At 38.9% G+C, this 24,062-nt stretch overlaps 2 protein-coding genes across 4 annotated transcripts in view; both read right to left on the reverse strand.

Annotated features, from left to right (window-relative positions):
- Positions 1-1,575, reverse strand: part of LOC107989202 (ubiquitin-associated protein 2-like) — a 5,268-nt gene extending 3,693 nt beyond the window's left edge. Inside the window, exon 1 of one of the 2 annotated variants that reach the window (XM_017036421.2) lies at positions 1,278-1,575. The gene's annotated coding sequence lies outside the window, so the exon portion shown is untranslated. The remainder of the gene's footprint in view (positions 1-1,277) is intronic. The other variant, XM_025060402.1, reaches the window with a different exon arrangement.
- A 1,075-nt stretch (positions 1,576-2,650) lies between these two features.
- On the reverse strand, positions 2,651-22,356 carry LOC103386411 (death-inducer obliterator 1). 2 transcript variants are annotated; one of them, XM_008320659.3, is made up of 15 exons: positions 22,209-22,356; positions 18,864-19,863; positions 17,237-17,597; positions 16,554-16,895; positions 15,019-15,247; positions 12,424-12,979; positions 12,175-12,334; positions 11,616-11,732; positions 10,923-11,024; positions 10,045-10,201; positions 9,471-9,939; positions 8,427-8,577; positions 8,248-8,337; positions 7,649-7,844; positions 2,651-6,922 (listed from the first exon to the last, which is right to left on the reverse strand). In XM_008320659.3, exons 2-15 carry the CDS (start codon positions 19,745-19,747, stop codon positions 3,174-3,176), a joined length of 7,563 nt encoding a protein of 2,520 aa, XP_008318881.1. In that variant the 5' UTR covers positions 19,748-19,863; positions 22,209-22,356; the 3' UTR covers positions 2,651-3,173. The 2 variants fall into 2 exon arrangements, with proteins under 2 accessions (XP_008318881.1, XP_016892119.1); XM_017036630.2 differs by having other exon boundaries at positions 16,554-16,898.
- Positions 22,357-24,062: the final 1,706 nt, after the last annotated feature.

Genomic DNA, 24,062 nt, shown 5'->3' on the forward strand with positions numbered 1-24,062 from the left:
TTCCAGTTATCAACACAAGTCACATGACATGCAACTCTATTTGCAACAATGCAGGACTTTAAGCAAATCATAACAACAATCATAAAAACACTAACAACTTTCAACTAAATAAACATTGCATCACGGTAGGGCTATATGTGGGAGCAAATAAAGGAGATTTTTTTAAGTACATACAGGACAACGTCTAAAATAAAAGTTTGATGAGTAAGTGATTTCTAAAGTAAACCTTCTTTACATCGAATAACAATTGAAAGAAGGACACAGGGTTTATTTTCTATGTCCGTTGTTTTCAGAACAAAAGCAGTCAGCTCACTGTCTGAGTGACGCTGCCAAAAGCTCTGCAGCCATTGGCTGCTGCGTGGAACAAAGCTAACAAATACAAGTCGCTTCAAACGCGAAATTCAAAACAAAAACGTTAACTGGATTTAACATTTATATACCATAAACTAAACAGCGGACATGTATAAATATGTGTCTATTTTGAGGATTCTGGCACAAATAAATATGTTCTCAGATCAAAACAATAACAACCCACTTTACAACTGACCATGATCATCTCCATTGTTCATTACACGGATTTCAACAAACAGCGACGATTGCAAATCGACAGATTTCATTGCTCTATCCATCAATCCCATATGCCACAAACTAGATATGGGGTTACGATCTTACCGAAGACCGCAGTTTTGTTATTATTACAAACCGCATATTAATATATGCTAACAATTTAGCTTTTCGGGTTAGCCTGCCAAATTCTCCTAAATACACCTAGTTTATCCTTATATTAACCAACGCCCTTTATCTGTTATATAAAACATCATTTTCGACGAATCTAAACGATTTCACGACGAAAGAGCTCGAGGTCTCATTGTTTCCCATCGCAGCCAGTTTCGTTAGCCATGAAGATGCTAAATATCCCGACATTAAGAGTGAACGGTACTAGAGACGTTGAGGTTCAGTGATACGCCAGCTAATAACGGATAACGGCCATCATTTTAGTAACAATTGACAAAAGTCGAACGACGCTAATAAATACACACCAAGGTAACAACAGACAATGTGGAAATGTGTTTTTAAAATGGGCCTTGGTTAAGGGTTTGTATTGAAACGCATCCTCAACCTGACACTGCTGCCAGGAAGAAAGCACAAGAGTGACCAACGGCTTCAACGCAAACTTACACCGGTATGCTGTCGAGACATGACTAAATGGAAAAAAGTTATATTGTTCTTGTCTTTTTAGGTTTACAGTAGGGCTAAGTCAATAGACATTGTATTACCTGCTATTACGCGTCAATCGCCACTCGCCAGCAGCAGACAGGTCGGTCACGTGTCCTGATGCTGCTGCTCCTCTTAGTACCTCAGCTACACAACTCCAACGTCTGTTATCCAAGTATTGGCGACCTCAAACGGTGAACCTGTATATTGCAACAAAGGACTTTACTCGTCCTTCAGTTTCAGTGATGGGAATAACGTCGTTGAAATAAACGTTATTTGTCAGTAACGGGTAGTCTAACTAAATACTATTTCCATCGTTATAACCCGTTACCGACAGTTTAATTAATTGTGTATATTATAAACGAAAGCAACTCATTGAAGCTGTTTCTTGTGAGGCAGGAGAGAGGGACGAGGCGAACGCATACTTGATGATGATTGGCTAAGGCAGAGTAAGATTTCATGGTAAGCCAATCAGATGCAGTGTTTACACCAAATCATACGCTCGCAGGTTTTGGCCACTTACCTCTGAACATTTAGAGGTAAGTGATCGCAATGGCGAGTCTGGATGGAAAGTTGGCGTTTTCAAAATGGAAATATAGGCACTTAATTTTCAGGTAAAAGGCAAGAATGTACATGCGAAGTGCACAATCTCATCTTATGAAGCATCACTCCACGGCACACGCCAAAACAATAAAAAAAACAGACTAGAAACAGGCCTGGGCTCTGAATTGAATCAATCCAACTAATTGCTGCAGTTACTTCAATGCACTGATCTCAACTCGTGATTTATTACCATTTGGTTCTTGTACTTTATTTTGACGTGCAGTCAGTGGAGGCAGGTGAAACGCCGTAAAATAATATGACAAGAGAAAATCATTTTTTCCACTCGATTGTCCTATAAATTTGTTTTCTATGATTTTAACATTTCATGATCATAATTGCTGAATTTACACATTTCCTGTTAAAATACATGTTATACATAGCAGGCAGTTGGGGCGTGCCTTCTGCCATCTTTGTTTATATTGCTAGTAAACTTGTTTGATCACACGTGTACTACACATGCTTTATATTATAGTATATTTAATGAATGTGTGTGACATATTTGGTCTTTCTGATCAACTGTGAATGTGCAAGAGAAATGCTCAGGATAAGCCAGAAAGTACTGTATCGCACTGATACGAGGAAAACGGGTGAACGTCGCTGCGTTGTTTGAAGAATCCTAACATACACATTTTTGTACTTTCATTAAACTTTGGCTCACTTCTCATTTCTTTAAATCATATTTAATTTTGTGCCAAATGTTTGCTATCACATTGCATTTTAGGGAAAAAAACATTACTCAAGTACTGTTTTATGTACTATATAAATGTGCTATTAAACAATCTTCCCTGTATCACAAAGTCTTGTTAACAATATTCTGGACTGAAGAAAAACAGCAGTTTGTATTCCTTTTTAATTAAAAGACATGATGGAACAAGCAGGTAAATGTCAAACAGGCTTAATTAGTGGTGGTGAAACAATCTTAGGACATTCATTAATTGTTAAAGTAGTAACTACTAAAGAAAAGTACAGCTTTTTTTCAGTCAAAGCTGCTTGATTCCCGGTAAAAACTCGTCGTCTTAGCTTTCACATAGTCCATCTCACATATATGGCTTTTATTTTCTCTACTTGGAAAAGTAAGATTAAAAACACCAGTATGTACACAAATAATTTTCTATTTACAAGATGAAAAAAGATTAAGTTTTACTGGTTTAAAAAAGACACTGACGCAGATATTGTATTAATATAGGAGGGTTTGGTGACAGTTTTAGACATTAAACTTAAATGCCATTCAGTCTTTTTTGTCCTTAAGCACATAATCTGTAATGTTAAGGGAACAAAAAAACATTGTATTACAGAAATACAAAAAGAAATTTAACAAGATACATGGTTCTGACTGGTAATGAGACTGAATTTGCTCAAGACCCTTTTTTGTCCATAGACTTATCAGCCTCCTTTGTTGTATCTTTACTGTCCTTTCGCTCATCTCTCTTTTCGCGAGTCTTGTTTGTGTCTTTGCGATCTCGGTCTCTGTCTCTGTCTCTGTCCCGGTCTCTGTCCCGATCTCTGTCTCTCTCTCTATCCTTGTCTCTCTCTCTATCCTTGTCTCTCTCTCTATCCTTGTCCCTCTCTCTATCCTTGTCCCTCTCTCTATCCTTGTCCCTCTCTCTATCCTTGTCCCTCTCTCTATCCTTGTCCCTCTCTCTATCCTTGTCCCTCTCTCTATCCTTGTCCCTCTCTCTATCCTTGTCCCTCTCCCTATCCTTGTCCCTCTCCCTATCCTTGTCCCTCTCCCTATCTTTGTCCCTCTCCCTATCTTTGTCCCTCTCCCTATCTTTGTCCCTCTCCCTATCCTTGTCCCTCTCTCTTTCTTTTTCACGATCTCTGTCCTTGCCTCGCTCTTTGCCACGGTCACGTTCTCTGTCCTGTGACCTCTCTTTGCTTCTAGATCTGTCCCGTCTCCTATCTCGTTCACGGCGGTCTCGGTCCCGATCTCGTTCTCGTTCACGGTTCTTGCCTCTGTCCCGTTCATGGTCTCTTCTGTCAGACTCTCTCTCCTTGGCCCTATCTCTCTCTCTATCTCGCCTCTTGTCAGACTCTTGATCTTTATTTCGATGAGCCTCAGTCTCCCTGTGCCGATCACTTTCTCGCCCTCTGCTGCGGTCCCTTTCCCAGCTTCGATCTGGATCCCGCTCTCTGTCTTTGCCTTTGTCCCACTCAGGCTCTCTGCTCCATCGCTTTCCCTGTCCTCTATCCCATGGTGGCCTACTCACATGTGAAGCCTCTCTTTCCATCCTGTGATCTTCAGACAAATCCCTCTGCCTGTCTTCAGAGGGTTGCAAGGAACCCATTGGTGATTCCCTATGTCCTGTTCCACCATGAGTTTCTGACTCTTTCTGATTGGTGCTGTTCCGCCTTCTGAATTCAGGAGAGTGACGATGCCAGAGGTCTTCTCTGTGCAGGTCTGGACTGTGGCGTCCCATGTGCCCTGGAGTGCTCATGGAAGCCTCTGGAGGAGTTGACAGTGGAGGTTCACACACAGGTCTGGCCTCATCTGAATGTCTATCAAAACGATATCGCTCAGATCCTCCAAACGGCAGAGAGGAATGTGGTCGAGACTCATGAGGCAGAGAACCTCTGTCTCTCTGTTCATCAAATACCCTGTGTGGTGGCGAGTGTGGCCTGGAATTTTCATACTGGTTGCGTAGATTAAAGTGTTGTCCACCCATATCCCCACAAGCAGGGGGACCTCGCCTGTCCTCATACTGGTTAGTTGGAGGCCCACGGTATGGTGGACCTGGTGGTGTGGCCTGATTGTCTTGAAAAATATGCGAAGGATTTATATTCTGATCAACATTTATTTTGTAAGAGTTTGCTGCATCCTTGTTGTAGAAACCAGCTAGGCCACGAGATTGTTCAACCATTGGAGGTTGGGTTTTGATGTCACTATACTGAGATGGTGGGGCTCCCCTAGGTCCAGGGAAATGGGATGGAAAAGGTCTGCTATCAAAATGACCAGGAGGTGGCACTGTGAATGGTGTAGGGGGGCCTCTATTTGCAGGGAAAGTAAAAGGTGGTGGTGGACCTGCAAATCTCGGTGGGGGTAAGTTGCCTGGTCCATCAAAAACAGGGGGTGCAGGGAGTCTAGGAGGTGGACCTTGTTGTATCATGTGCTGCGGAGGGATTGAGGGATCAAACATTTGAGAAGGTCCTCTTGGGCCAACAGGAGGAAATGGTGGTGGTGGTCCTCTGGGTGGCATGATATTCTGTGGAGGTAGTCCATGAGGAGGCTGCTGCTGCAGTGGTGGCTGAGGTCTTGGCCACTGATTTTGATAGGGGTTGTATGAACTCCGCAGTGGGCCATACTGCTGACTGCCATCCCCTTGTATTGGAGGAGGACCACGTACAGGGGGATGAATGCGCATTGGGGGTAGAGGTCCTTGCATCGGAGGAGGTCCTGTCATTGGAGGAACACCTTGCATGGGTGGTGGCATGGTAATCGGTGGAGGCCTAATCATCAAGTTTGGTCCTTGCATTGGAACATTTAGGGAAAAGTTACATTTGGGGGGGCTATCAGAACGAGGTCTGTACTCACTGTCAAAACCAGGTGCAGTCATGTGATGTGATACATGGTGGGGCTGGGTCTCAACTTCCTTGCTCTGAGTGATCACTGGGATGGTGGAAGTTATGCTGTTGCTGTTTTCTGGCTCTTTGTAGTAGTCTTCTTCTGCTGTGTCTTTGCTGTCCTCCTCATAATCAAAGTCATCATCAGCTTTTACAATTTTAGCAGTGTTTGGCCAAATATTATACTTATGCATTTCCATTTCTGTGCTCACTGGCTCAGTTTCCTCAGTTTTCATCACTTTTTCATCCATGTATTTAACCTCAATGTCAGGTTCCACTTTCTCTCCCAATAATGGAATGCATACCTCTGGTTGGTCTGACTCCATGAAGCTAAGATCGTCATCACCTTTGTCTTTCTCCTGAAATGGCTCCATTACTTTGTCTTGTGATGGGTTGTGATTGTCTACGGCACCAGTCAGCTGTAGCTCTGAACCAGGAGCAGGCTCTGTCAGTGGAGCAGATGTCACATCTTTCTCCCCCTGTTCATTAGTAAGATTCCAGTCATTGGACGTCTGACGAGGATCTCTGCTTTGGCGAGGATCTCTGCTCTGATTGATCAAGGGAGCAATAGTTGAAGACTTTACTAGTGCCTCCACTTTTTTACCGAGCTGAAGTAATTGGCTATTGGCCAAAAGGGATTTTGTTGGTTGAGATAAAAGCGAGTCTGTGAGAGTCTGTGGGGCAGCTGGTGTCTCCAAATTTGGCACTTTCTCATTTTCCCTGTTCTGCAATTGCTGTTCCCCAATCTTTTTAAGGTTCTCCAGGATCTTCTGTGGGTCAGCTATACAACTGTCAGCAGACTGAGCTTGAACAGGGAGCAAAGACTTGACATCTTCAAAAATGGAGTCATCTTCTGGGTCATAAGCTACATCATCTGCTTCAAGTTCAACCTCCTCAGGCTGCTTAACAACAGGTTTGCATGCCAATTCAGCAGATGTCTTAGGAAAACTATAACCCCGACTTGGATCATACTCTTCCTCTGGGTCATAAGGCCGGTCATCTTCATCTTCTTCCACAGGGTTGTTTTTAGGGGTCTGAGCATACTGCTTAACAATTGGATCTAGTAGTGAGGTTGCAGGAATGGAGGGTTCCCCAATCTGTTCGGATGGAGAGTTTGAAGCATCCGAGTCATGCTTTGTCTTCTTTAAAAGGTTTAGAATGGTCTGAAGAGGAGTGGCAGCGGGTGCAGTGGAAGAGACAGAAGTATTTGAGGATGCGGGGTCAGTAGTAGTGGAAGTTAACAAAGATGATGCTTTAGTTGAAGGCAGTAAGGAGATAGCTGGTGGGACTATAATATTGCCGCTCGGGGTCTCAGAAGGACCAGAAGGAGGTGATCCTGGAGGAGTAGTGCTAAGAAGAATTTTTTGACTCTGTCGTGCACTTCTTTCTGCTCTAGAGGGCTTTGGCAGACCAGTAATGTCTATGTCTTTGGTTTGAGTCTTGGGTCGTTTTTCCTCTGGTTCCAACAGAGCACCAGAACGTTTTCTGTCCTTCTGGCAGATTAATAATCCCAAAAGGAGATTGGGACGAGCAGGTTCAAGCCCTACAAACACAAATAATTGAAAAAAAATGTTTATAAAAGATTTGAAAAATAATGAATGGTATAATCAAGGTGAAGGTGAAGTTAGCAATTGTCAAGTATTTGCTGACCATGTATAGAGAAAGAACAAAAGTTTTAAAATATCCTTTCAAATATAACATTGCACTTCAATACATGAGACTCGTATTTCAGGGCGATGCACAAATTGTGAGACAAGTATTTGGACATACATAGTTCAGGCGGTACAGGTGCAAAAGGTATATTAAAAATAAAACAACTCTAAAGGCACGATTTCAAGACAGGAACAGGGACCTGCAGCTATAGAAAGGTCCAGAAAAGATGTGCTTGTCAGAAGTAAAAGACTAGTTTGTGGTTCAAAAAAGTGCTTCCTTTATATGCAGGATTATTGATGAGCACAACCATTTACAGGGTACATGTCATTTAAAAAAAATCCAAGATAGAAAGCTAACTAATATGTAGTATGTATGAATGTTCCTGGTTTTAAATGATCTTGGTCAATGAGGTAGAAAAGTGTCTTACTGTACCTGCAGTAAAACCCAGTAAAATAGTATTTTGACAAAAAAAAAGACTTTTTATACAGTCTTAGCAGTGCAGGGGAAGGGATGTCTTAAAATGGTAACTACAAAAATACTAAAAATGTGCATAGCCGAAAGGTAGTGACAATCAAACACTAGATTGCATTCATACAAAAAAAATGAAACTACTTACCCGGCCCATCAAAAGGTAGTAGTTTGGATGGTAAAGGATCCTTTGAGCCCAGGGGGATGAGATAGAGGTCTTTGATGCGCTGGTTGTTGTTAGCCACCACACCAAATCTTTTCCTGCTGCTAAAGTAGGAGTAAAGAGAAACATACGCCACCTCCTCTTCTTCTGTAGCTGGATGGAAACGAATTAGACACAGATCCTGCAAAGAAAGAGATTCAGAGATAAATTCGCATGTAAGTCAGGAACAGCCAAAGTATGGCTTTAAGGCTATTTTTTAAACTGCTGAGTAGCATTATAGTATTGGTATAAGGCTAATCCCTTATATATTTTAGTTGACATTTAGCTCTGGAACAGAGCTCATTATAGAGATTTATTGAAAAATGTTCTCATGGTTTTAGTTGTCTTTTAGTTATTTGATTAATTTAGCTTCTATTAAACCACTCTCTGAACTTTGTCTGAGCTTTGTAAGACCCCTCCCCCCCCAAAAATCTGATTCTCTTTTGATCCAACTCAGGTAAATTAAAAAAACAAAACAAATCGATATAATAACTTGCACGGTTTCTATATATAGAAGAACATTTCAAGCCAATCACTTATCAAACCTTTGAAAGTGACGTTTTTAGCTTTCCAACATAATCCCAGACTGTATTTGGAGGGATTCGTCCTCCAATGTGTATAGTCTCTGGCAGATCCTGCAGAATGTCAACAAACATTAGTAATAGTTTGAGATGAGATGAAAGACTAATTTCAAATGTTTTTTTTATTTATAAAAATGACTTGCCTCTTTTAGGTGTTCAAATGACCCAGACACTAGGTAAGCCTTGGTCACAAACTTAGCCACAGTCTGCATGTCAATAGATCCAGTCCAAATCTTTTCTTGACCGTGTAAGAAAATTGCTGTCTCTCCTTCTGGGGAAGACTCAGCAGTGGTGCTGTAAAACAAGACACGTAAAAGTAAGAAAACACCGTACGTTATATGTCAAGGGTGCACATAGTTTAAAATATCCAGACTTTAAGAGGGACTTAATGGTAAGATAGATATTAAAACAGGGCTGTGCTTTAATAAGTTTCTAAATATGAAAATCACCTAACTAAATTCATTCAAAATAAATATCAACAAACAACTTGTTGGGACATTTTACACCTTAAGGCCCAGCTCCAGGGTTGAATAGATGTCAGAAGAGAGTTTATACCCAATACTCAATAAACAAAGAGATGAGTATGGATATACAGTATGTAAACAGTCAACTGTTACAACAGTGTGCAACCATCTTATGTGTCCTTGGTCTTATCTCCTTTACCACCAACTATTGTATGCCTTATTTCACTGCATTAATATTCTTCTCTTCTGGCTTCCCGTTTACCTGCTGTCTGGCCACTTCATCTCCAACAACCCGTGCCCTCTGAAAATCTGCCATTTCCCCAAACCACGTCCAACCCTGCTCACCCTCACCTTACTACCTTTGTGTGAATGCATTTGGAAATGTAAATCAACTCGGTCTGTCCTTCAACATCTGAAAAACAGACTGGATGGTAAATATTTGTTTGACACAGCAGACACTATATCACAGTCAGTGGATGTCTGAAAAGGCCTATTTGATGAAGCTATGAGAACAGTTTGCACAATTAGAAGTGGTTTAATATCAATCTCAACTCTTCTGACACCTTTGTTGAAGCCAAGCAGAAGGCGACACCCTAGTTTTCTGAGCCAGAAGTGAATCCCAAATTTAAAAAACTAACCAAATTTGAAAATAATATTTAATATATGATGTTTCATCACACATACACATAAATATATATATATCTATAATTTTGTACACAACACCTTGTTTTTGCCGATTTAATGACAGCTACTGAAGATGGCAACACTGGAGGCATTGGAAGCTGTGCTTTTACTCCAACATCCACTGGATGGATAATGGGCAGGGGCACTGGTTGTGTTAGGTTGCTGGCTGGCTTCTCTGCAGCTGTATGGGTCACAGTCACACTTGAACTGTGCCTAGCCATGCGTGGGTCTCTACGGGTGATGCTAACGGAGGAAACAGTCGGAGTAGGAAGGCTGAGAGGCTGGATAGGATGTAAAGGTAAGCTGAGGTCCTCCTGGTAAAGCTGCTGCTGTGCTTCTTGGTCGCCCACATTATACTTTTCTGAGTGTTCTTGGGCCACTGAGTCCTGTGGTTGACTCATCAAAGAAGTATCATCCAGCTTGGATGGATCTTGTGCTGGTGTCTTACTCTCAGGCTTAATGCTCAGTTTTGCCTTTTTTGATGCTGGCTCATTTTCTGACTTCTGACCTGGATGACAAAATTGAAAAGAAATTTAAAATGAGATAATCTGCTACATAAAAGTTATATTTAAAAAAATACACAGACTTCTTCTTATCCAATTCTCTCATTTACCAGTGCATATTTTACAGTTGAGGTCAAACAGATGAGTCCTGTGTTCTGAAGTGGTGTCTTTGAGCATATTAGTTAAAATGTCTGGCATGTTGCTGGTCACTGCAGCAGCAGAGGACTGAACTGAGCCCAAAGGAGTAGAGCCAGACTCCTCCAGATCCTGAAGACAAAGAAGATGATTACTGAGAAGGTTCCCATTAACGCTGACAGATGATAATCCCTTGGTTTGTTTTGAAGTTTTTGGCTACCAAGACATGGACAAAGAAATGGACTGACACTTAAAGAGTAAGCCACCAGAGGGGGACAATGATGGCTGTAAATATGGTTTGATTAACAGTTCATGTAAAAATTAGGCTATTTCCTTCTTTAAAGACAGCCCAACCTGCCAACCAGTTCACCATGGGGCTGACGAGCTGTTTGACAACATGTAATGCCAAGTGAAAGCCTTGATGCAGGCTAAGGATTTTTTCATATTAAAGACTGACATGGTGCTGACAAATTAGAAAATGTCAGGGCCCTCAACTAGAAGATTGTTTCAGTTAAGTTCAAGTAAGTTTGTGTACCTAGTTATGGAAGCAAAAGTGATGGTAATTAATGAGTTAGATTTACAAACATTTAAAGAAAACTGTAAAAAAATCTGTTCACTATTCTTACAAGGAAATATGTTTAGCAGAAACTATTGTTTCATACAAAAATCCTTTTGTATGTTTTACATTTTACTGTTTTTTACAGTGCACTGAAACCATACATATGTTTAGATTAGTCTTTTGGTTTCCGTTTTCAAACCTGCACAAATGTGAGAAGCTTGAACTTTTAAACAAGAGAAGAACATAATTTACTGCAGTAATCATATGACAGAAAGCAATGGTACTGATACATACATCTGATGCAGGTGGAGCGTCCTCTGTATCCATGCTGTGAGAATTCAAGTCCTGCCTGTTGCTCATTCTGGACTTGCCTGAATTGGCCCTTGAACTCAAAGACTAGACCAACAGAAAACATTTATAAAAATACCATTTTTGCTTTTATATTCAGAAAAAATATTGTTCTGGTTACTGAAAGGAACCAGAAATCCAGTTTCATTTGATTGTTTTTTGAACTGCAGTAACACATTTTTGTGATTTTGGATGTTGAATTTAAATGAACAGGAACTAAGTTTGCAGAGAGCGCCATCAGGGTGGAAGCAATCTAACCTAAGAACCAACCGATAGATTGAACCGATATTTGTATGCCATTAGGAAAGCCTCACAAGGCTGATTCATTTGGGTTTCTGATAAATCTTTTGTCCATATCTGTGTAATAAAACCAGCATCTGAAAAACTAAAACCATCTTTGTTTTTCTAAATTAATTTCTGTTAGCTTTTGTGCCTTTCCATGGTTGTTTCTTAATCACTCTTCTGGTAGGCACCATATTACATTAATAACAAACTATTGCTTTTTTGGTTCCTGTGTGCTTTGTAGTTATATTGAAATAGTATGCGTAATATAAGTAGTGATTTGTGATCTCAATGCAAAACTGTTTGAATGCAACCAATAATTAGTTTTAACCAGGTCAACTTTAAAGTAGTAATTACCTCCGAAGTTTCAGGTTTTCTCCACTCAGAGATTTCTTTGGAAATCATTTCTTCAGCACTCAGTCTAACCAAACGGTAGGGATTAACCTCATCATTCATCACCTTGTAGAAAAGTCCCTGCAACAAATACATTATTAAAGTTATTTGATGTCTCAACGTGACAGCATTTATCTCAGACATTGTAAAGTAGGCAAAAGGATGTGTTTACTAAAGATAATCTATCTCACACCCATGAGTCTTCTGCGCCAGTTAGAACTACAGTTTCTCAGATAAGAGTTTAAATGCCTCAAATAAGACAAATTATTTTGACTGTGGAATGGAACTTTCATAAATGGAAAAACCACACAAGATAATGCTTAATCTTTGAACTACAGAAGCGACTTTTCTAGAGATGCTTCACCTCTTTAAGAAACTTTTTCATGTCAATAAAAGCTGATAAGCTTATTAGATAAATAACTTCAAGAGATGATCCAAAATTTAGAGGTTACACATGTTTACCATAACAAAGACCCAACATCATCAGCAATGTGTTCATGTAGATTCAAGACTTTTGACTTACTTTGTTTTTGGGATCTTTCAGGTTGAACATGAGGGTCCTGTATTTGTTCTTGTACTTGCTGTCAGTTTGGAGGCAGAGGTTAAACATTTCCTTTTCAATTGCAATGGACAGCTTTGCAACTTCGGCCTCAGTTATTTTTAGATCATCACTATCACAAACCCTGAAAAAAAAAGTAATGGCTCTGTTTTTGTTGACATTTTGAATTCCTTTCTTTTCTTTTTTCTTTTTTTAGAAACGAAGGTGCCATACCTTTTATATAGAATGTCTGTGAGAGAGCGACGGATATTCTGCCTCATCACAGTGTTGACAGGAGGTGGGACTGGGGATGGCGAGGGGTGGGGAGTTCTGGATGATGAAGTCTGTGTGTGACTGGAGGGGGATGAAGGAACTGGGACTTTTGATGACGAGGATGAAGTACTGCTGGAACGAGAATCCTTCTGTTGGGGTTGTTTCTTGGGAATAGTAAAGTTGGATTTCATGACCCTCAAGGCGCCTGTGATGTGGATTGGACCGGTCGGGTAGGAGGTTGGGGCAGTGGTGGCTGGTTTCTTGGACTTTGTTGCAGGTTTAGTTGGGGGTGATGCAGATTTCTTTGAGGTGTTAGATTTAACTGTTTTCTTTTTGCCCTTTGGTGAAACTTTAGTGGCCATAGAAGTTTTGGTTTTCTTCTTTTCTGGAGTTCTCTTGGTTCTAGTGACTGGTGTTGAAGGCACTGGAGGTTTCTCAAGAGATGCAACTTTTTCCTTCTCTTTATGATCCTTTTCTTTCAATTCCTCTTCAGCGGGACTCTCTTCCTCAGAACATGCTGGAATAAACAACAACATTATGATTATTTTAAACACTTTTTAAATAGTATATTCAATAGTCTTGTATTGCAATTCAGCAACAGTGTCCATCACCATTTGTGGACAAATTAAAACTGCAACCCACAGAAAAGTAATGCATCATGTAGGGCGTTAACAGCTTGCAACATATATGTGAATGCTTCATTTTTACAATCCAATTTTGTATTAGATTTTTTTTAGCATATTTCTATTATTTATTGAAGTCACCACCTCTAAAAAAACAGAAGTGACTAATACTGCCTATTTAATAAAGCAGTAACAGTATTTGCAGTGTGACTTATTAGTGAACATTTGGGGTTAGTTGGGTAAAGAATTCTTCTGAGACCAGCCAGCTCAATGTGCACAAATAATTTCAAAAAACTGTTTGCCAAAATGCAGCTTTGTTGACATGCAGTCTGCTGACCATAAACCACTACAAGTACTCATCCTACAAGATCTCTCTTTTTGTCAACCTAGCCATAAACACCAACATTGGCTGATAGGACAATCTGAAACCAAACACAAACTAACCCAACCAGCTTGTTTTATTCCATCCTTTCAAAACTACTAAATACTTTTTATAATTGCTGTTTTTCAAAGAAAATGTTATATAACAAAACAAACAATTTCTTCCAGCCAACATTTCTCATGGTAAAGCAATAACAATTTCAGCATAAAACTCACTCCAGCAGCACTACACCTATCACCTTCAGTCACATTCCGAATCCCAAAATCTACACCACTGATGACAGTTGGCCACAACACTCAAAAGCATTGGTCATGCTGAATATGAAACAGGCCTTCCCTCAAAAACAAACTGGTCATTATGACCTGACATCAGCATTCATTCTCAGTTTAAACAATGTTGCCTTCAAAGACCCTTGCAATGAGTCAAAGGGCATTCCAGATTCTGAAGGTCTTCAGACTCAAGCTCTGCTTTGGTTCCTCCATCTTCTGATTCAGCCTTTCTCGATTGAACTGCATCACCTAGTGCACCTCTTGGGGGTCTTTGTAGGTTTCCGTGCATTATGCAGAGCGAAGCACTCCCTGAGAAGCAAATCTGTTTGATCATTCACCACCTGGGTTACATCCTAATATTGAGTGGAGATTTATGGGCCAAAGCTGGTTGAAGAAAAAAAAAAATCTTTCACTGTTAACATAATCACAGAAGGCACTGAAAAATCTGTGATATCATTTTATTTTAAAAAAACCAGTTTCTCCACGAGAAAAAATGCATCATTTTTTAAATGAAAACTTTTACCCACAAAAGTGAGTTTAAATTGTGGATCATTGTTTACTCAACATGAGCAACAAATGACAGCTCTATATTAGCACCTACCTGCTAGAGAAAAGGAGGGAGAAACCTTTATAGGCCCAACAGCTGAGGCGATGAACTCAGGAAGCAGAGATTCACACAACACAACAGCAAGTCATTTGAATCCACACTCAAAGTACTATCCTGCCTACACCATTAATGGTCCCAATAATGCTGACTAAACTGCCTTCATTGTTCTCCTTTGATCCCAATTTTTGGTCTAATATCAATCAAAGTGCATTCAATGACTGATATTAAAGTCAAAATGTCAATTTAAGTCCATCAATGTTCAATAATTTAATGCCAACAGGAAGCACTTTTTTTTACCACCTGAATTTAAAAAAAGCTCCTTTTCAGCCCCCTTTTTGGAGCAGCAGATTAGATTGTATAACTGGTTGCAAAGGCCATGTTTATGTTTCTCTAATTTTACCACATACCAACCACTCCATAGAGCATCTGGATTAAGGGAAATGGGTGTAGGATTACTGAATACTTACCTTAAACACGGTAGACCACTATTTTCAGCAGCTGCAAACAATGCATTGAGTAAAAGAAAATTACATTCGTTTTAACTCACAACAGCTGGCAAATTAAATAGGTCTGTGTACCCCTAATTACCCTTTTATATTTACATGAAGAAAAATCATGTTTCATTGAAAAACATTTGTGACAACAGCAGCTTAAGACTCTCAGAAAGATACATACACTTTTTGTCTAATACTGTTGTTGATGATATCGGTGCAGTCTGTACTGGTGCTACTGCAATGTAATTATGGTCGCTGGACCATGATGCTGTGTTTGGTGGGGGTGGTTGTTCCACAGCATGCTCATCTTCGTCGTCCTCATCAGAATCAGGGATGTAGTCTTCATCAGAGTCCGACTCTGTCCGAGTCGTCTTCTTCCGCCGCTGCTGCTTTGTACCAGGAGTGTCTCTCTAGATGAACAGATGAAATACCCATTTAAGCTTTTCAGCACCAGCACTCACCAAAGTCATCTTTAAGAAGAAATAAAACTGTTAAATGGCAGTACAAAACACTTAATTTGCTTGCTCTATGAAAGGCCTTTTTTCTTGACTGTATAATTCCCAGCAGCTTAATTTTTAATATTAACTTGTCAACGGTTTTGGAAGAAATTAATCATTTCAAAGTGTAACCTCTAGAGCTTTGAATTTGAGATGATTGTTGGCAGTTATTTAACATAAATGACTACAATATAGATGTCTACTGTCAATTAACAACACTACAAATACAGCAAGTATCCCCCGTACAAAACCAGAAACAGAGCAGCCTCTTTGCTCACCATCAGTGTGACACTTAGCAGGACAGCCCCTTTTCAGTCAGTGCTCACTATTAAAATATGGGCTGTACATGTTGGTCTGCCATGGAGACTAGACTAGCAATAAAACTTAAATTATACGTAGCAGTGCAATACCAGCCACACAACTGTTTTAAAGTTTAATGGTATCCTATCATTGTATACTTTCACATTCAAGTACAGCATTACAGTAAACTAGAAGCAAAATGCTAGCAAAAAATGTAGCCAAAATTTAGACGTTTGAAGTATGTGTGTGCACCGTTCAGTACAAATATACACTCGCACTGAACAATTATTCAGGTATATGGAGGTGCAGGGTGGAATATAATCCAATGCATGCCAAAGCACAGTTGAGAGAGAACTGCCACTCATTCAAGTCATACGGTTGTTTCCTGAAATTTTCAATTGACTAGCAGTTAGCACAAACCAGCCACGTGAATAAAAGCAATGTGCATGGGATGCCAAGTGAGCATTCACTCAGCCCACATTAATGTTTGTACACAGGCTCTGAAAACAAAAACTGACTGAATAAGTCTGTAATTATGACTAGCATTGCAAGCTCTTGTCTGTGAATTTTTCCTGTCAAATTGTTTTACAAATAATAGATTTGTAAACACATTGACTGTAGTAGATGACACTTTCAGTAATTAAGGATTATTGCAAAGCACAGCCAAATACTTTTTAGCCTCTCCACATTCTTTTTCATGTTAGACGGACCAAACCATGACATCCATACCAAGGTAAGTACCAAACCTTTGAACAATATCCTTGTGAACAGTGTTTCTAACAAAGATTTAGTAGTTACGCAAATATCTGAATATGAAAACTACAGATGAAAATGAACGCACTTACATCTTTATCTTCACTAATCACAGTTGCGGGGTGCAGTGAATAAAAAAAGGAAATTTTCTAGTGGTCCATGGTACCTTTGCTGAAGACTTGGTTTTCTTAGTCTCTTCCTTCTGACTGGGCTCTTTGACGTCAGTCATTGACTTCATGGCTGCAGCAGCATGTTTCAGGATACAGTCATTCCCACAGTACACAGAATCAGGCTGGGCATTGTTCTCACAGCCAGGTCCAATACATTTGGGAAGCGAGGACTCTTCATCTCCCCCAACTGCAGCTTGTGCCGTTTCTATCACCACACTGGATTCCACCTTGCCCTCGGTGGGTGGCGCTGCTTTCTGCTCTTCTGTTGTGGACGCGGCATTGGTCACCCTCACCGCCAAGAGCTTCTGGGCTGCTTTTGGCTGTGTCTGCTGCATTGCCTGCTTCAGTTCAGTGAACAAAATCAACATCTATCAATCACCAATGTTATTATGCAGCTTATCACTATGTTCTTTCTTATTAATCACACGTGATGCTGGCCATTTGTAGTCATCAGTGGAAAATCTGGTTGCATCATCTTACTGTTTGTCTTGCTGAACAAATGAATGAATTCTGACGATTGCAATACGGCCTTTGATGCTGATATAAGCAGTTTGTAAACTTCTAATTATTTTAATTAATATAAAAGTAGCACTTAAAAAAAACACAACCAACATAAACAATTTATTCCCAACATACAGTATTTTAAGAATACCTGGTGACGACATTTACAAGGTCTTACCGGCTGAAAGATCTTTATCTTCTTTTTCCCAGTTGGGTTAGAAGCTTTCTCTATTCTGCCTTTAATGCCAACATCATCCGACACTTTATCCTCAGATGATGATGGAAGAGTGGTCATGGTCTGATCAGCAGTTGCAGACATTTCAACAGAAGGGGAAGTGGATTTAGGAAGTTGATGAATCTCATTCTTATTCACGGTCAGAGCTGATGTTGCAGGTCTGACCACCTGGTTTTTCTTAGCAGTGCAGTTAGGACAGACATAGTCCTCCCCATTTCTCTCCATTAGACGGCCGCGAGCCTCAGTTATGCCCACACAGTCTCCATGGAACCACTCTTCACACCGGTCACAGCAGATCATAAACCTGCAAGACACATAACAGGAAAACCTTCAACTCTACAGCATATTATTACAAGTTCACACAAGTTGTATGAACGTGCATTATACTAGAACTAGTAACTGTAACTACTACTACTAACACATTTTTTGTCCCAGTTGTCGTACCACAACTTGGTTGCCGAACAAGCCAACAATATCAGGCGGGCAACAAGCAGCCTGCGCTCTGGAACTAAGAACTAAGAACTGTTACTTGTTCAAGTTTAAGAACTGTTGTCTGATTTTGCTGGTATTTCTTGCATTGTGCTTTCTTTTTTTCTTCCATAAATCACCATGGGACCTAAAAAAGCTAATGACAATGGAAAGGCTGAAACAAAAATAGTGACACAGTAATAGAAGAGAAGAAAGATCATACAAAAGCAAGATAATGGCGCTCGTGTTTCAGATGTGGTTTTACAATATGGCTTTGTTGTTGATTTGTACCATCATTTAAAACATGGAAGCAATAAAAGAAGCTAAGGTTGCCAAAGGAGTGACTATGATCACCAAGCAAACATCTCAGACATTAGAAGTTAATATGTTGCTACTGATTTGGATCAACGAAAAGCAGTTGGCCGACGACAGTATTTCAGAGACAATTTGTGAGAAAGCGAAGCAAACCTTGCCAATCAACACTTCTTTGCATAGGTAAGGATGAATGAAATTGCCTTACCTATTTATAGTTTTATTCAGTTGTGTTCATCTTTTTTGTTAGATCTAATCACTTTCATTGGTTTCATGTATGAACCTATACACAAATTATTGTTGAAAATGTCCAGGAACAGATTAATCCATTTTACATTGATTCCTATGGGGAAAATTGTTTCAGTTTTCAAACTTTTCAGTTCACAAACTGCCTTCAGGAACGGATTAAGTTCGAAAACAGAGGTTCCACTGTATTTTACACTAACACACACACTGCCAGACACAGAAACTATTTATTTGTGTGTGGGTCAGTCTTCATGTCTTGTATGAGCAATTTTACTTGGAGAGCAAAGATTCTGACTCAAATTAGTTTCTAAGATTCGACAGGTCAAGTCATTTGCTTTTTTTTAGCTTGAGACAGCAAGCTGTCAAACAGCAGTATGATCGTTTGTTTCAGCAACAACTATAAAGACAAAACTCAATAGCATTCCTATCAGATTACATGATAAATTGCTGGGAACTAAATGAAACAATATATACTGCAAAGGAATACATGATAGAAAATAGTATTCATAACAATATACATGTATAAAACAATAAATGATCATACCTTTTGTTATGTTTTTGCCGACAGATACAGTAAAGCGCATCGGGGTCATATCCTCCATCATCAGACTCAATGGACGATGAAGATGAGGATGATATGGAGTCATTTTCCTCATCGTCATCATCTTCAGTGTTGACCTCCTGAGGTTTTCCAGCAGCTTGGGGTGCTGCTGGTTTAGTTTCCCTCTTGAGAGGAGCCATGCCCTTGTTCACAAGAACAGGAGTTTTAGCAGGAGCAGTATTCTTACTAGTTGCCTTTTTTTTATTCACATAGGTTCTTATTGGCCCACGTTTTACAACCATTGTTGCAGGCTTGTCCACATTTTCCGAAGTCTCGTCCTCTGTATCTGCCTTATCCTGCTCTTCAGTATGCGTGTCTTTTTCCTCAATCTTGTTACTGTCAGCAACAAGCTGTGGAGAAGACTCTGTGGTAGTTGTACTCACTACATTTTCACAACTTGTGTCACTTTGTTTAACACTTTCCTCTATATTTTCACCCTGTGATTGGTCAGTCATAGCACAGTCTTTGCTGTCATCCTCATTCTCAGAGCTTGCCTGGTCATTGCCTGCACCACTTCGTCTTGTCTGCCTAATACTTCGGGTTTTCCTGGGAATATACTTCCTTGTCCTGGTTCTTGTCTTTCTTTCTGGAGACTCTAAAGCTTTGTTATCAGCACTTCCATCAAAGCTGGCCTCTGATGTAGTCTCTGCATCAGTTGGGCTTTGGGAAGGAGGATCACCACTTTCTAAGGAGACAGGAAAGTTTTTTCTTGTTCCTCTTTTGGCAGTCAATAGGAATTCCTCAAGTTTGTCTGTACGCTTAGCCTGTCTTCCACTGCGCCGTACAGCACGGTTTTCTGACATATTGGCTGCTGTCTCAACTGGCATTTGGCTCTTTGCAAATGATGAGCAACAGAAAGGTCTAAGTCCTCGTGATGTGCTGTCGTCCTGGGAAGAATCTTCTAGTGCCCCATTTTTGTTTTTAGTTCAAATTTTTTGAACACCTGCAGAAAGAAGTTGAAAACAAAATCATAGCTTGTAATCACATAAATCAAGTGTGACTTGACCAAAAACTTACTGAATGATTTAGATGATGAATGCATTTCAGTGATCAATATTTTAAAATCCTTATTTGAGTTTTTCTATCTTTTTTTTAGTTTTATCAACCCTAATTATCTCAAATGTAACACAACCATACCTAGTACCACTTAGTTGTAATTTTTATAGTTGTTTAAAAGTTAACACTGCCAAGATATTGGAAACAACACATGCATATGATGAAGAAAAAAAATCATTGTACATCAGAGGTAAAAAAACTAGCAAAGCAAAATCTACTCTAGAATAAAAAATATTTCAATGCACTTAACAACAAAAAACAACAACCCAAAACTCAAAAGATAACTAAGTGTAGCACATCAGATAGCCAAATAAGAAGGGGCATGGGTTTCCACCACTGTGTGGCATTGAGCAGGGTTACTGGTGTAAAGGTGCTCTCTACTCTGGGACCTGTATAAGGTAAGAATGCAGTTCTCCATCCTTGTTATAACATAAGGGTGAGCCCAGAATTGGGATTCGGAGCCATATTGATGCCATGTAAACAACCGACTCTTAAAAGTGAAAATCCAAACCAGTTATACACCAAATACTTACACAATATCTGCCTAATTTGTTTTCTTATTATAAAAGATAAATTTACAGTAAGAATAATAAAACTGCTCAATAATTAAGCCTTTAAAGTATTAACATTAATTATTAATATCCATAATAAATCCTTAGAGGCTAGAAAACCAGAAAACGTTATAAATGGGGCTTTTATCCAATTATTATACAACCGTGAGGGACAAATTCCTAAACGACACTGCAGAACTTGATATAGAATTATTTGTCTTTTGTATGCACTTTCTAAAATGCTTTAAGGGGAAATCTATTTAACCGGAGTGCAACAACCAAAAAGAAAATCTCTTGCATTTCTTTTTTATAAATAAGACTTGTGGTCCTAATGTAATATTATGGTTTAGAAAAAGAACAAAACTGCGAGTGATTCTGGCAGAAAATCAAGACTATGCTAATAAAACAGCAAAATAGCATAGCAAAACGATACATTTTTAAAAGCAATGTGTTAATCCTGCAATAACAGTAACCCGTCCTTGGAGTGTTCAGATTAAAATTGACGCCATTAAATTCATAGAAAAAATGCCAAACAGACGATTCCGACTCCTTTCACTAAGCTTTGTTTACCTTTACCTAATTATCTTCTAGGCTAAAGGTATAGAGGTTTGACCTATTTTGTACTAAACCGTGCCGTGTAACTTTTTATGCGTTTCCGTAACGTCTACTAATTTCCGGTATAACATTCCTTTTACAAATACTGGTTAATAAATAAATATCTGGGCTGATTTTATAGAAGTGCTTAAATAACGATTTTGAAGAAATTGATCCGCCTTTTAAACCAATGCGGTGATTAGCCTAGCTCGGCTAAAGCGGGATATAGCGATTTAGTGGTCACGACAGTGAAGACAGGGAAAGCTGACAAATGGGAGTCTTGACTAAACATTTTAGAATGTTTCTTTTCTGTTACCTGGAGACAACAAATACATTACTCGTTGCAACGTGTGCCGTTAGACTGTTATACTATGTTGTAGTGTTGGCGTGAAAACGGTTGCTGCTTCTGTCAAGGATGGTAGATGCACATAGTCGAGGGGCGCGTTTTATCACGTTATGTTAATATCAAATGTAAATATTTAAAAAGAACGTATGCATTAAATGCATTTACACAAATAAGCGAGTTTGGGTAGCTTGAAAATGTCTTTTGTACGACGTCAACAACTATTATATGAACTAGCTTAGCCACAGTTAGAAAAACCATGATCGACAAATCAAACGCATTACTTAATTTAAAAAAAATCTGGTATTGATATTCGGTTACATTTAATCGCATTATGTCTGTTTTAGAACTGTGTGTTCGTTTTTATTCGACTTTGATAGATGTATTTTCAAATTAGCACCTGTAGCGAACTAGCCACGTTTGCTAACGCATAATTAGCTACCACGAGCGAGGGCGAGCCTATGGAGGATTTCAAGGTATTTTCGACTTATTTTTGACAGGTGCAAATCACGTGTACAATGGGTTACAATAGACACAGTGCCAAATTCCAAACATACAAAATATGTTATCTAAGTAAAATGTCAAAACGTAGTTAAGTTGTAACGCTTTCGTGAAGCCTGTCGCGGTTTATTTTGCGTCCATTTTGAGAACAGCAGGACAGAAAATGTTTGGGGTTTTTTTCCCAAAGCAATTGCAATACAACGACCACATTGCTAACACTCAAAATAAGTACATTCTACCCACCAGCAGTTCACAAATAACGACGTTTACGCCTGGGTTATCTCATGGGTCTGTCCTCCATTTTCCATCCTCACTGGAGCTAAAGTAACTGCGGCAGATGGCTGACGGTTTAACACAAACACAAATACAGCGCCCCCTCTGATTAGGAGGAATCACACAAGACGTCAGCCGCAATTAACCCACGATATTGTCCAACGGTTGACTATTTTGGATTAACTTTAAATATTTTTTTCCGGTCGTCATCTTCATTTTCCAATCAACTGTAAGACGTTTTTCAAAACGTACAAAACGTTGTTATTACTTGGTTTAAGTTTATTCATTTTAATTGTAGCTTTTACTATAGCTGTGCTTTCACTAATGTCAAGTTGTCTAAGGTCATGGCTGACATTGTACTTTTGGACATTATTATATTAATTTAGCTAATTTTGGTGTATTTTACAGATTTAGTTATTCTAGAAGTAATTATGTTAAAAGTTAATATCAAACTATTTAAGTTTCAGTTTAAGTTAGTGAGGATGAGCCCATGAGTAACTCTTAAAAAGAGCTATTGAGAGAAAAAAGTATTCATTTTAAATGTACAGCAGATGAAATATAATAAAATGAACACCAAGTAAATTTGTGTATAAAATATACCATACAAATTTGTATGTAAATTTCCAATTAGCAACACTATTAGGGAGTGTATTCAAGCAATCAAGCACTCAAACTATTTAATAAAACACCTAAAGATATGCCATAGCTCTGCATACACTAATATCTCTTCTCACTCAACAGCAACAGCACCAGGGATAGTTCGATTGTTTGACAATTTGTGGAATCTGACGATCATTAAGCATGGCCTTTGAAACTACATGTCCTGGTTTATGATGAGCCCACTCCTGTTTAAAAACATGAAGATAAACGTAGGTCTGTATGTCCAACATTAACTCATTTCTGTCTTCCAAGGCTACAGAAAACTCAGGCCACTAAGTTCTTAGAGCAGAGTTTAATAAATATTAAACAACAAATGGGACAATTTTCCCCCAATGAAAACACTTTTGAGTCAAACTAAAATAAATGTGAAGTTAGCCAAAATATAACAAATATATACAAGATAGCTATATAGTTAGACGTGTGGATTGAACTGACCATTTGCCAATTGCCTTTTAAAAAAACTGCCATCTTATCATGGTCAACATATCTAAACTGAAACATAAAATACATTAATAACACCACAGTATAAAAACAGCTTGTATAATTAGTTCATTCAAACGATTCCACTTTAGAATGACTTAAAAACAAGCTGAATGAACCACATTCTGACAGTAGCTCTTGTAAATCATTTATTTATTTGTTAAAATCTCATTACGTGAACTTGAAGGGACAAGACAAGTTGGGTAAATGGTAAAACAATCTGTGATATATGTCAGGCTAACTAATGGCCAGTGTTTTTGACAGTGATTAGAAGCTGACAAAATGTATTCAATTCAAACTCTGAAGTTAGGGTTTGAGCAATGACGTCAAAATGACAAAAAAGAAATAAAAGGAGACTGTGTTCAATACAAACCACAATTCTTATATGTCCTCCAGTCCTGATTTTGTAGTATGCATTCACATCCCTCTATTGTTTCATACTGTACAAGCTAAAGTTTGGAGTTTAAGTAGTTTAAATGACCAATGGTTGGTTGTTTGTTTTTAAAAAAAGTCTCTTAATGTCATTGCTTAGAATTTAGATATTTATATACAAAACAAGAAAGTTGACAGGAAGGAAAAACAAATGGTTGTGAAAACTTTTAGTTATTATGACACATTAACTATATATATATATACATATATATCCAGTAGTGTTAGTGTAGGGTCATGTTACATTATACTTGA

Source organism: Cynoglossus semilaevis, chromosome 11, assembly GCF_000523025.1.
Source record: "Cynoglossus semilaevis isolate Cse_v1.0 chromosome 11, Cse_v1.0, whole genome shotgun sequence".
Taxonomy (NCBI): domain Eukaryota; kingdom Metazoa; phylum Chordata; class Actinopteri; order Pleuronectiformes; family Cynoglossidae; genus Cynoglossus; species Cynoglossus semilaevis.

What these genes read in the sequence shown, in the direction of transcription:
- LOC103386411 (XM_017036630.2), bottom strand. Translation starts at nt 19,747, where the DNA reads ATGCCAGTTGAGACAGCAGCCAATATGTCAGAAAACCGTGCTGTACGG. An exon ending in CAACTGTAAAATATGCACTG is followed by an intron (nt 9,940 to 10,044) that starts GTAAATGAGAGA and finishes TTTGTCATCCAG; the next exon opens with GTCAGAAGTCAGAAAATGAG. An exon ending in ATTAAATCGGCAAAAACAAG is followed by an intron (nt 8,578 to 9,470) that starts GTGTTGTGTACA and finishes CTTGTTTTACAG; the next exon opens with CACCACTGCTGAGTCTTCCC.